This window comes from Impatiens glandulifera, chromosome 3 (genome assembly GCF_907164915.1).
Source record: "Impatiens glandulifera chromosome 3, dImpGla2.1, whole genome shotgun sequence".
Lineage (NCBI taxonomy): Eukaryota > Viridiplantae > Streptophyta > Magnoliopsida > Ericales > Balsaminaceae > Impatiens > Impatiens glandulifera.
In genome coordinates, this window is record NC_061864.1 from 41,959,237 (window position 1) to 41,973,051 (window position 13,815).

The 13,815-nt window shown below is 36.5% G+C and overlaps 1 protein-coding gene across 1 annotated transcript; it reads left to right on the forward strand.

Annotated features, from left to right (window-relative positions):
• The first annotated feature begins 904 nt into the window (after positions 1-904).
• On the forward strand, positions 905-1,614 carry LOC124930232. The gene is made up of 2 exons (XM_047470591.1): positions 905-1,059; positions 1,134-1,614. The coding sequence occupies exons 1-2, from the start codon at positions 905-907 to the stop codon at positions 1,612-1,614; spliced, it is 636 nt and encodes a 211-aa protein (XP_047326547.1).
• Positions 1,615-13,815: the final 12,201 nt, after the last annotated feature.

Below are 13,815 nucleotides of genomic sequence, written 5' to 3' on the forward strand. Positions count from 1 at the left end.
GGAAGCAAACTTGAGAGGAAGATCTCTCTTTCCTATTCTCCAGGCCAGAAGAGCCAACTTTAATCCCATTGAGAGAGGTTCTGAAGCAGAAGCAAAAGCCTTGAAAAGATTGGACGAGATCATGGAAGACTATATCTCAGTGGATACACGGTACGTTGATGGAGCAAGTTGCTCAGGAGCTAACCCATTCGGTAGTTCCTCAACTGAAGATGAACGAATGGACCTATCTGATGATGCTGCTGCAGATAAAGATGAGCAAGTTGCTGATCATCTGATTGAACATGGAAGCTTTTCTACAGAAGAAAAACGTCTATTGGATCAACCCTTTGTTGAGCAAGCCGAGGAACCTATTCAGACGAACCCATCTAGAGAAGAAGAATAAGTTATTCAAGAGCCTGTTCAAGCTCTTGTAACTCAAGAAGAAGAAGTAGTAGAATCCCCTGCTGTCAGAATAGAGGGATCTCAAAAAAAAGAGGCTGAAGTCGGTCAGCCTGAGGTTGCCAGATTAGAGGGCGAATCCTCAAAAGACAAAGAAGCTGAGAGCAGTTCCTCATCTGAAGGGGAACAAGATTAAAATGCTCAAACATTCAAGCCTCTACCATTTCCCAATATAAATGATGCTAATGTTTTTGAGAACATTCTTAATCCTTATCACAGTTCTGGAAACTTGCTCGAAAGGATTAACTGGGCAGAGAAGGAGTTGGAAGAAGAAGAACTAAATAAATCTGATAGTGAATCATAGAAGGATGAACATGAGCAATCCATGCAAGTACATAACAACTTCAGTCTAATTTAGATCATTGCAGAAGATTCAGAAGATAATTCATCTAATGAAGGATCTTTAGCTGACGGTACAAAGCTCATGAAGGTAATGTCAACTCTGATAACAACGCTCCAGAAAAATATGGCAGTTATGCAATCTAATATGACAAAAATTATGAAATACCATAAGGAAGACAAGAAGAACTTTGTTGATCTTGTTAAAACTCATAATGAGTTGGAGCTAACATTGAAGAAAAACACGTACGAGGTTGAAGTCTCCAATACGAATTTTGGAAGGTTTGGAAAGAAACTCTTCAGTCGACAATCTGAAATGATGAGCTTTAAAGACAGATAAATCTTGATCATCAAAGAGAGGTTATGGAAGCAATCGACTTGGTTCAAAATCAGCTGGTTGAAATTAAAGGCAGCATGAGAAGAACATATGCTGAAAGACTAGAGTATGTTGATTCTATTGCAAGGAAATTTAAAGCTGAAGAGAATGCTAAAGCTGCTGAGAAAGAGCAGAATATCATCACTCAAGGAGAGGCTGTTAGAGATAGAAGAGGTGACAGTATTGAAACCGGCACCAAATCTAAACGAATGCCAACCAATGATGAAAACTCAAGGCCAACTAAAAGAGGCGGAGGCCGAAGCAACGGTGATCACGGAGGTTGCAACGGTGGTGATCGCGGAGGCCGAAGTACTGGCAATGATTGTGGTGGGGGAACTGGTGGAAGTTGTCGTGGTGGACGCGGTCTTCCTCCATTCCAGAACCTGCTAACTGGTGAAGGGATGAGTGGTGAAGGATTCACCTATTCAATTGATCCTCGAGTGAAAAGGGAAGGCCAATAATCTCTCCTCCTTAAACTATACTTATGTTAGTTTATGATCTTGGCTTCCTAAACATGGTTTCTAAATATTAGCGGTTTTGACAAGTTTTTATGTAAGATGGATGAACAAGTTTTACTTCTTATTTATATGATGAATGTTTAATTTGTTATCTATGTATAGGTTTTAACATCATCATCAAAAATGGGGAAATTGTTGGGTCAAATTATTTTGACTAAGTGTCAAAGTAGTTTGACTATTGGAATTTTGATGATGAATGTATAGTTAAAACTCAATTTATGAGTCTAATTGTTTTTGGTGCAGCTGTATCAAAAACAGGTTATATTAGACTTGGTCTTAATGAGATTCATTAGACCGATTTGGCATTAGATGCACGTAGTTAGACTTGCAGTCTAACTAGTGGAGTTAGACGTGTAGTCTAACTAGCGGAGTTAGACGTGCAGTCCAACTAGCGGAGTTAGACGTGCAGTCCAACTAGCGGAGTTAGACGTGCAGTCCAACTAGCGGAGTTAGACGTGCAGTCCAACTAGCGGAGTTAGACGTGCAGTCCAACTAGCGGAGTTAGACATGTAGTCCAACTAGTGGAGTTAGACGTGCAGTCCAACTAGAAGAGTTAGACGTGCAGTCTAACTAGTGAGAGTTAGACGTGCAATCTAACTCCTTCAGATTAGTCTAAAGTGATGTATAGTTAGACGTGCAGTCTAATTAATGGAAGTTAGACGTGCAATCTAACTCCTTCAGATTAGTCTGAAGTGAATTGTAATTAGACGTGAAGTTTAATCTCATTAGACCAGGTGGTCTAATGGATGATACTATTAGACGGGGGTGTCTAATTTCATTAGACGAGGTCGTCTAAATGAAATATGTGTAATGCTAGGCTTAAGTAGTTGCTTGAAGCTAGCACCCGTCTACCCACGATCAACTAGTTGTACGCTACTCCTGCTCCACTTTCCTGTGAAGATCAATACGACATCCAGTTGCAACCAATTGATTAATGCCATGTAAGCAAATATTCTTCTCACTACTTGTTTTTGCAGGAATATCCTTGAAGAATATTTGGCGCACTACCAGATTGGTACGACCACGATATTAGTGCTCAGAGTCTGTTGTGTACTATGGAGGCGTTTCAATGGAAGCTCGCCACGTGTCATTATGAAGATTCGACAGTTGGTACCAGCTCCTATTTAAAGATCCTCAAGGACAACGGAAGAATTATTGATCTATCGATACTCAGATTACATCAAATAATTTCTAAAATTCAAATTAATTATTTCTAAAATTCAAATTAAAGCACTCTCATACAAGTTTGTTCAATGCACTCTCAACCATTATGAAGATTCTCTTCAGATTATCGATCTTAGTATTGATGGGAATAAAAGCCTAGGTCCTGATGGGTTTAATGCACAGTTCTTCAAAGAAAATTGATCGGTTGTGGTTAAAGACGTTACTGATGGGGTTTTGGAGTTTTTCAAGAACATGAAGATGTTAAAGGAATGAAATATAGCGGTCCTAACCTTGATCCCCAAAACTACGGTACCCGAGAAAGTATAAGATTTCAGACCAATTTCTTGCTGCAATATGATTTATAAAATCATTTCAAAAATCATTTGTAAACGATTTAAAAATGTCATAGGAAAAATTATAAATCTTAACCAATCTACATTCATCCCCGGTAGGACAATCTCTCATAATATTCTTCTCATGTAGAGCCTTTTAAAAGGCTACGAGAAAAAGAAAATATCCCCGAGAGTGGCTTTCAAAATAAATATCAAGAAATCTTACGACTCTGTTAGATGTGAAGCCATTCAGGACTTTCTGGTTGTTTCTGCTTTTCCTATGATTTTTTTTTATTAGATTATGCAGTGCGTTTCATCATCCTACTTTGTTGTTAACGTCAATGGAGTCCACAGAAGTTATTTCAAGAGAAAAAACGGGGTAAGGCAAGGGGACCCCCTCTCTTCTTACCTTTTCGTAGCTATCATGACTATCTTTGAGAGCAACTTCACAATGTTCCCAAAATAATCGTTCATACATCTTTCACCCATTCTGTGAGGTAAAGGAGGTAACCCATTTATGCTTTGCTGACGATTTGTTCATTCTAGCGCACACAGACATTGATTCCATTAAAACTATTAGGGTTGCACTAACGTTATTTTCTAAGGTTATAGGTTTAACTATTAATGAAAGCAAAAGTGTGGCATTTTATGGAGGCGTGAAGGACAAAACAAAGCAGGACATCTTCAACATCATGGACATCAAGGAAGGAAGCTTTCCCGTAACGTACTTAGGAATTCCATTAACCGTAAAGAAGATCGAGATCTCACACTACAAGCCACTGATTGAAAAACGAAAAAACACGATATCTGGCTGGGCAGCGAAAAAACTCTCTTATTCAAGGAGGATCGACTTATCAAAACCGTGGTCATGGGCATAGTTGGCTAATGGGCATAGCAGATGGTCATTCCGAAGAAGGTAATGAAGGAGCTCGACACGCTGATGAGGAACTTTATCTGGGGCAGTAGAGGAAGAGGAGGAAAGAAAGTCAAATGGATCGATCTCTGCAAACCGAATGAAGAGAGAGGCATCGTCTTGAAGAATTGTATCGAGTGCAAAAAAAATCTCACCATCAAGCATCTGTAGGCTTTGGAGCGCAATCAGGAGTCACTATGGATCAAATGGGTGCATACGAGGTATATGAAATACAAAACCAGCATCTGGACCTGCAAAATTCATGAAGGTATGAGCTGGTCTGAAAAAAATTCTTAAACTAAGAAGCGATATTACAAATCTTTATGACATCCGACTAGGGACGAGAAATGATCTCTATTCTGGCACGATCCCTAGATCGAAAACCAGCCTATCATCCATAAGGAGGAGTTTCAAAATACTCATATCAAAAGGGACTGAAAATCAGAGACATTAAAGACGGAAATTGGGACTCACTCCTAAGAAGAAATCCATAAGGACATAGGATACTTGATCATATAAGTAACATATAACTACACGACAGACCGAATATTCATGAATAGAAAGCTAATGACAAATGGAAACTGGTATCGAAGAAAATATGGGAGGTAACACGGGAAAAAGCGCAGAAAGTAGAATGGGCTCATCTTGTATGGTCAACGAAGATTATCCCTCGACACTAGTTCATCCTATGGCTCGCCTTATGGGAAAGACTAAGCACTCGCAATCGTATTAGCAAATATATGAGCATCCCGGACGCGAGTTGTCTTCTATGCAGAGGAAATGAAGAAACCATAGATCACCTATTCAAGAGCTGTTGTATTGCTTCAGATCTTTGGGACAGATTCTATAAAAGCCTGGAGTTGATCAGTTTCCCGAGCGAATGGAATGAAATCAAGGAAGCGACACTAGTCAAAGCCAAGGGAAATATATTTGCAACAAACGTGTTCAAGTGCGACTTTGGAGCAGTGGTATATAACATTTAGTAAGAACGGAATGAAAGGGTATATGACAGAACCCGTAGGAGCGTTGTAGAATTATGAAAAGATATTGTATCAGATTTCAGTGCCCTCGCGGGAACGTGGAGAAGAATTCCAAGCACGGAGCAGAATTGAAATATCTATAGGAACTGGAATATACCGTTTTTTGAACTCACTGGAATTGAAAGCATTGTAATTAGATAATTCATTTACGTTTTTAGCTTTTTAGCTTTTATTCAGAATGTTATGACTTCAAAATCATTCTAGGCCTATCCAGAATGATCTCTTAAACTCGTGTTTTTCCCCATTTTTGATAATTTTTAATGAAATGACGCTAAGTCGTTTTTCCTTAAAAAGTTGTTAAAAGCTTTGCTGACAGAATCTATCCGTGTCGGCCACTATAAATATGACTTTTCCAAACATCGTAGTTTCAGCAGTATGGGAAATTCCCTCTTTGTCAACAATTGATACAAGCCCGACCAACTCTCTTAATCGGGCAATGGGCGAATCCAAAACCTGCTCCCCTGATCCTAAGACATAAAATTTGAATGCAACTAACCTCCACATAGGCTTAGGAGAGAATCACACGAATATCCTCCTTGAAAATCATGGGTCTCCAAAGCCAAGAGGAAAGGGTGGAAATCTGACTAACGTGAGCAAGAATAATAATAATAATTTTGCAGTCAACACGCCAGATATATTTTCTACCAATCCCAACAACACTCATGAGATGAACAAATGATAATAGAACTGTTAGTGGAATACTTGCTGATAGCCTAGATTATGATAGTCTAGGACATGCTCTAGGAAAAGATAGAGTAGTTCTGGAAAATAGTCTATGAAATAAAATTGCACAAGTTATTATCTCAGATTCCAATGGGAATCAAATTCAATGTGAGACTATTGAGATACCTAACTCAGACGAAGAAGCGAAGAAAGTAATCCAGAAAGAATTGGAAAGTGAAAGAATTAATGCAGAAAATCTAAGTGAAACAAGAAAAACGCAAAGAACGATAGCGAAATCATTGGGTAAAGAAATAGACCCGAGGAAATAGAGGGTCAGTTTTAATGAAAGGACCAACCTGAAAGGACTTAGAAATAAGAAAACGAAATTATTGATACTGGGCAAAAAAAGGCCAAATCGTTTTAAACAAAGAGAAAAGCCAACAATACATAGAGCAGCTCAACCTACTTACAAGACTATAAACTCCTAAAAAAAGAGGAGTAAGATACTATTATGAGTTGGTCTGTTGAAACTTTGAGAGATCTATCTAAATGCCCCAAAACCAGAGTCTACTTTATCAAGAACAATTCTAATTAAAATGTAGACCAGGTTTGGAAGAAAGTTAAAGAACAGAGCAAAACTCAAGGGAAGGATCAGAAAACAAAGCAAAAGCAGAGTAAAGATTAAAAAATATGGCAAAACCAGAGTAACGAGCAGAATGAACAACAGAAACAGAATGCAGGGCAAAAGAACAAAGGGGAAAACAAAAGCTGACAATCCAGTTCAAGAAAGGGGAAAGATTTTCCTAAGAACATTTAAGCCAAATGTTGAAATTACCGATTCCCCGTTTGAATTCAAACTACCCCCAAGAAGTTGAAGAAAACTATATAAAGTCATGGAAGAATGTCATTGTGGGAAACTTCAACGGAAGAAACAAGGTGCCATTTCAAGTAACCAAAAAAACTCTAATGGAACCATAGGGGGAGAGGAAATGATCTAGAAAAGGTAACATCAAACATTCATGACTTGTACTTTCTCAAATTTAAAGAAGAATCAGATCTCGCAAGTATTTTGATCAATGGACACAAATTTGTTGGGAAAAACTACATGAAACTCAAAAAATGGACAGAATGTTTGAACCTTTTCAGCAAGCCCAAAGAAACTACGCAAATCTGGTTCCAATTGCGCAACATCCCTCCCCAATGTATAACCCTGAAGCATTAAGTCACTTTGCGAGCCTATTGGAAGTCCACTCTACATGGACCCAACTATTGAAAAAGATGAGCATATGACGGTAACGGACAGAAAAGGTGAACCCATAATTATGAGAATCTCATATGAGTGGAGGCCGAGTAGATGCTTTGATTGTAATCAATTCGAAATGTCTGTTACAAGTGCTTGAAAATTATTGAAGAAGAAAGGAATAAGAAGATTGAGAAAGAGATAGAGACAAAGACAAAAAAAAAAAGAAGAAGAAATGTTGGAAAAGGAAAATGATGAGAATGAAAGGCAGAAAGAGGTTATTAAAGAAATCAGTATTGAGTAAGCAGAAGAATCAAGATAAGGAAGGAAATTCAGAACAGGGTTTTGAAGAAAAAGAAAAGGAAGATAGAGTGGTAAGAGATTCAGAATCAAAGGCATAGAATGGAGAGGTAACAAAGAAACTTGAACTGGAAACAAGAATCAATACCGAAGAGGTTGTGGAAAGAGAAAGTATGGGAGAAAGCAAGAAATGGGAAGTGGGTGAAGGAAATGAGAAAAATAAAGAAGAGTCAGCTGAATCGATTGAAACTGTGCAATCTCCAATTCAAAAGAAAGTTAACTAGAGAAACACAAAAATCCCAAAACAGGAAGGTAAGAAAATTAAGGAAAATACAATTCCTTATAGCCTTGCTATATGAGAAAAACAGAAAGGAAGAGGAGGTAAAGGAAGGGAAAGTAAAGGTGAAACATCTTCTTTTCATTAATGAACTTAATGATATGGAATATTATAGGGTTAAATGACCTTATAAAGATAAGATAGGTTAGAAGAATAGCAAAAAGGAATGAAATCACAATATTTGGAATTATTGAAACAAAAGTCAGACAAAGTCAAATAGAGAATGTTGCCCATGGTTGCTTCAAAGAAGAATGAGAATTTATTCATAACTCTGATGGAGTTAAAAGAAGAATCTGGGTAGGATGGGATAAAAGAAGGGTTGAAGTCAAGAAACTTTTTGAAAGCAAGCAAGTTATTTTGACAGAGGTTATCAATCTGGTGACATGGGTAAAAATATTCTTTGCGGTAGTTTATGCAACCAACTCTGGGACAGAGAGGAAGACACTTTAGAATAATTTGAGAAGAAAAATTACGGACGACGAACCGTGGGTTATTATGGGAGATTTTAACGTTACAAGATTCATAAATGAAAGAGAGCCTGAGACAGACATAACATAAAACATGCATGATTTCAATGAATGCATTCGAGATATAAGCTGCATTGAATCGTCTTTCTCAGGTAATCTATTTACATGGTCAACTTCAAGAGGGGCGGACAACATGAGAAATGACAGAATTGATAGAGGTCTAGTGAATGAAAAATGGGTGGAATTTTATCCAAGAAGCCAAATTCAGGTTTTGCAACCAGGTATCTCTGATTACTACCCATTGAAATTCTTTTGGGAGAAGAAGAAAAAAAAAGAAAATACCCTTTAAGTTCTTCAACTTCTGGATGAAAGATGAGTAATTTAATAAAATCCATAATGAAACTTGGAACATTAGAATTAATGGAACAAAGATGTTCAAAGTTTGTGAGAAATTAGGATTACTGAAAGGGAAGCTGAATAAGCTAGACTGGAAAAATATAGTGGGATTTCTAAAAGATAGAGGAAGTCAGAATAAAACTAGAGGAAATACAAAGTAAGGCACTGTGAGTCCCAAATCTACCTTATAACAGGGAAGAGGAAAAAGAGGCTCTTACGCAATTCAGAGACCTCTGTTCTAAAGAGGAATGCTTTGCTAAGTAAAAATCTAGAAAAGATTGGCTTTCATTAGGAGACAAGAATACTTCTTTCTTCTATAAAAAATATTCATCAAAGAATTTCAGAAATCAGGTCCTATGTCTCACAAAATCAAATGGATATGTTTTACAGAGATAAAAGGCAGTTCATGAGGAAGAAATAAATTTCTACAAAGAGCTGATTGGAACAGAAACGAGCACAATAATAGAGGACATCCGAAGATTGCTTCAACAGATTGTGCAAAGGAAAATTAGTGAAGAAAGTGGTAACAAATTGATTACAAGAGTTTATATGGATGAAGTAAGAAAATTTGTGTTTTCGATATAAGGGGATAAAAGCCCAGGGACAGATGGTTTCAACGCAAACTTCTTCAAAGAAAACTGTGAAATAGTGGGTAAAGATGTAAGCGAAGGGATTTTGGAATTCTTCCAAAATAGGAAAATATTGAAGCAATTGAACATCACAGTGTTGAATTTGATTCCTAAGAATTCAATTCCGGAAAAAATTAAGGACTTTCATCCGATTTCATGCTACAATGTTATTACAAAATTATTTCAAAAATTATTTCGCAACGTTTGAAAACAGTTATTGATAAGCTTGTAGGATTAGGGAAATCAACATTTATTTCTAAATACTCTATTTCCCATAACATCCTACTCATGCAGAGCTTATTGAATGGATATGGCAAGAAAAACATATCGCCACGTGTGGCTTTCAAAATTGACATTAGAAAAGCTTTTGACTTGATCAAATGGGGATCAATCCACGAATTCCTCAATGCTGCAGGTTTTCCAATTATTTTCATTGATTGGATTATGCAATGTGTTTCCTCTCCTCACTTTGTTGTGAGCGTGAATGATATTCATGGAGGCTTTTTCAAGGGTGAAAGGTGAGTAAGGAAAGGAGACCCTATATCTTCTTATTTATCCGTCTTAATAATGGAAATTCTTGACTGCATTTTAAAAATGATTATGAGAAGTCATCATTTCAAATTTCACCCATACTACAAAGAAGAAGCATTAACCCATATATGTTTATAGATGAACTATTTTGGCTTATGCGGATGTTGAATCTGTTAGTATAATCAAAGAAGCTCTAACATTCTTTTCGAGTATTATAGGTTTATACATCAATGAGGACAAAAGTCAGGCTTTCAATGGAGGGGTTAATGAAAAAAGGAAATAAAACATATTCAATATTATGGGAATCAAGGAAGGCGAACTACTAGTGAAATACCTTGGAGTACCCCTGTCATCAAAACAACTCCGATATAATCACTTCAGACAACTAATAGAAAAGGTTAGAAATTTTGTCTTGGGTTGGGTTACGAAAAAACAGTCTTATGTAGGTAGAATTGAGCTCGTTAAAAGAGTCATCTTTGGAATTATTTGCTACTAGGCACAACAAATAGTCATCCCAAAGAAAGTAATAGCTGAACTCGATAGAATCATGAAAGATTACATCTGGGAACACAAGGCATAAGAGGAAAAAAAATTTTAAATGGGAGGATGTTTGCACTCCCATAGAAGAAGGCGAACTAGGAATAAAAAGTTGTGTTGAATGGAATAAAGCCCTCACCATCAGGATCTTATGGGAGTTGGAGCAAAAAGCGGACTCCCTATGGGTCAAATGGGTACATACAGGATATATGAAAGAAGAGCAGAGCATCTGGACACGAAGAATCAATGAAAGAATGGCATGGTTATTGAAGAAAATCCTTAAAACAAGAAAAGATGCATTTCAAATGGTGAAAACCACAAATGAAAATGGAAGAGGGGTACTATTCTGACATGATCCTTAGCTGGTTAATATTCTCATTATATTCAAAGAAAAAATGCAAAGAAACATAATTAGAAGGGAATAAATCAAGTACTCATTTAGAGACGTCTATGAAGGTAAATGTGATTCACTTTTGAGGCGTATTTCAAAAGGTGATAGAATCCTAAACCTAATGAGACAGAAGCAACTCAATGACAGAAATGATGAAATATGCTGGAAAACATAAAGCAATGAGAAGTTTATTATAGGAAAGGCATAGGAAATGGTTAGAACAAGAGAACAAGAGGTATATTGGCTTAATGTGGTATGCTCACCAAAGGTTATTCCTCGTCACCAATTTATTCTCTGACAGGTATATATAGGAAAAGGTTGACAAGAAAATACAGAATACGAAAATACATAAACATTCCTAATATCAACTTTGTCTTATGTTCGGGAGTTGAGGAAAGCATAAATCATTTATTTGGGGAATGCTCTTTTGTAATACAAATCTAGAGGAGGTATGATGCAAACATGAACATTATCAATTTTCTAGGAATATGGGAAGAAATCCAAGAGTTGATGAAGAATAAAGCAAAAGGAAGATCCTTCCATGTAAGTATGTTGAAATGCTACTTTTGAGCAGTAATCTACAAAAATCTAGAAAGAAAAAAAATTCAAGAACTCACAATGGAAGAAATAGAACCGCTGAAGATATTTGGAGAGATATAACTTCAAATGGAAATGCACTCATTCAATCCTGAAGAGAAATCAAAAGGAATGAAGAGAATTGAAAGCTCTGGTAGATATGGGATATTTCGTTTGAGAAAGTCACAAGTAGAATGAAAGTAAAAATGCTATAGGCGCTAATTGATTGTTGTTGTTGTCTGTAATTCAATTATTGTTTTATTGTCAAATCTAGAAATTGTCTAGATCTGATCTTAAACTTTTATATTTTTTCCCTCTTTAGGGTTTTTTTTAATCAAATGGCACTAAACTGTTCCCCCCCCCCCCAAAAAAAAAGAGTTTATTTTCTTTTTTGTCACCGAATTTTCTTAAAAGAAAAAGGAGTTAGAGTTATCTAAAAGTAAAACCAATAATGATAAGAGAAGTAAAAATATATTTTAATTTTCTCTGGAACTACTCTAAGAGAATACTATATTTATGAATAAATGAGATAAAATATGAAGAAAACAAACAACCTCTTCTAATGAGTGAGAGATAATATGAATAAATGAAGCAACTCTTGTGAATGAGTGATAGAAATGATAAAGAGAAAGAGTCACATATGATATTATGATGCATTCGGGAATTAAGATTTTTGACTTTTGGGCAATAAGATATAATAATATAGATTGTAGGTCTGCCACATGGATTGAAGAGAGAGAGAAAGAAAAATATTTGTTTTAAATTTAAAATTTTAATATTAAAATAAATAAAAAATATATTATATATTATCAGGGTAAAAAAAGATCGACAAATCATCGAGCAAATATTATATGAGTTCGATCTCGACTTGAATATTAAATGATCTGTCTAGAGCTCGACTCAAACTCTATCAAAGTCAAGCTCAAGTCTATCTCGACTCAAACTCGGTTAGAGTCAAGCTCAGGTCGAGCTTTGAACGAGCGACTCGAGAGTAGATCACGAGCGAATTTTCTCATTTACAGCCCTAGTTTGGTGTTTTCTATTTAATTAATTTTGAAGTCTGTTAGATAAAATTAGATCGGTTAAATATAACTTAACAAAAAATAAACTTCTTGTGCAGGAACGGTTAAAGAATTCAACCGGTTAAGTAATTCAACCGGTCAAGCAATACAACCGGCCAAGAACCTAACCGATCAAGAAGACAAGACCGGTCAAATCAGAAGGCCAAAATCGTTGGACATTCGGTCAACCTAAAGTTATGAAAAACTGGAAGTCATCCGGTTAACCTAAACAACCGACTAGTGCAAATAGATACTTTGAGTATTTGTTGAGGATGATACCAAAGGGACAGACCTTAGTATTGCCATATTCATACAAGTTTGAGGACAATCTGCAGGCTGCAGAAGATCGTCCGACAAGATCTTTCCACTCTGGGATAAATCAGAGGCGCAATCCTCCAGGTGTAGGCAACTGTCCAACCGACAGTTTCCATATTAGGTAAAAGACAAACCCAGCCAGTTTGACCTATACACTGGAAGCCTAGACCGCCAGGTCTGAATCACTGAACCTCTGCTCAACCAATCAGATTCAAGGAGATGCAATGTGACCGTTGGCACATTTCACCTATAAAAGAAGGAGCTGAAGAGGATTAAATACGTTTACCAGTTCTACCAACTACAAGCTCTAAGAATCATTGATTACAAGTTTATCTCTCTACAAGATTTAGAGCTTAAGTGTTTATTTGAAGTGTGATTACAATTTCGGTGAGAATTGTACGAGTGTTTATCGAGCAGAAAATAAGTCTCGATCGGATTGTGTTTGTATATTCCTTAGTGAATATCCTTCTCGCGGTTTCGAGAGGAAGGGTGACATAGGAGTTTATCTCCGAACATCCAGAAAAACCTGTCTTGTTATTTACTTTTTGTCGGTGTTATATTCTAACCGATTCTACCTAAACCGACTTATTGAGTCCCAAAACCGACCCACCCAACTCCAAACCGACTTTATCTGAATCCGGTTCTACTTATCTTGTGTGTGTGCTGCTTCAACCTGAAACAAACCACTTCCGCAATTGAACTCGGTTCAAGGGTTTGTGACAGTTTGTGTAGTATTGAAACCCCGGTGTTAATCTCTAACCGGATTAAACACCAACCGTTGAGTGAACTCGCTAACCAGCTAGACCCCGGTCCCCCAGCCGTGACCTAGATCCTAACAAAGTCCTTAAATATGTCATTCAAAGAATGCTTTATATTCTATAATATACTATTTATTTCTATATGACACCGACATTAATTTATTCTCCATAGGTGTAGTTAATTTGTTTTGTTTTCAATTATGTAATTACTCACTACTATTTTTAGGGAGTATATTGGAAGTGATGAGAGAAAGTTGAGCGTTGCTTGGAAGGACTATAAAGAGAAAATTGACATGGCTAAACTTGCACAAAAGGAAAGTATTATTTTCTTCGACGAGGTTAGCTATTTAAGCGACATTGTCAATTAATAGATGTAGATAAAACCTATTTAGAAACACATGAATTTAAGAACGTATTTGGATTATATTATGTTTGGAAACTAAACTTAATACTAGATAAGTTCAAAAAATTATATGTTGTTTCTCATCTAAATA

Bases quoted from the DNA above. Each gene is read 5' to 3' on its own strand.
- LOC124930232 (XM_047470591.1), top strand. From the start codon at position 905: ATGGCAGTTATGCAATCTAATATGACAAAAATTATGAAATACCATAAG. The intron at 1,060-1,133 runs GTTTGGAAAGAA...TGATCATCAAAG, and splicing joins TCCAATACGAATTTTGGAAG to AGAGGTTATGGAAGCAATCG.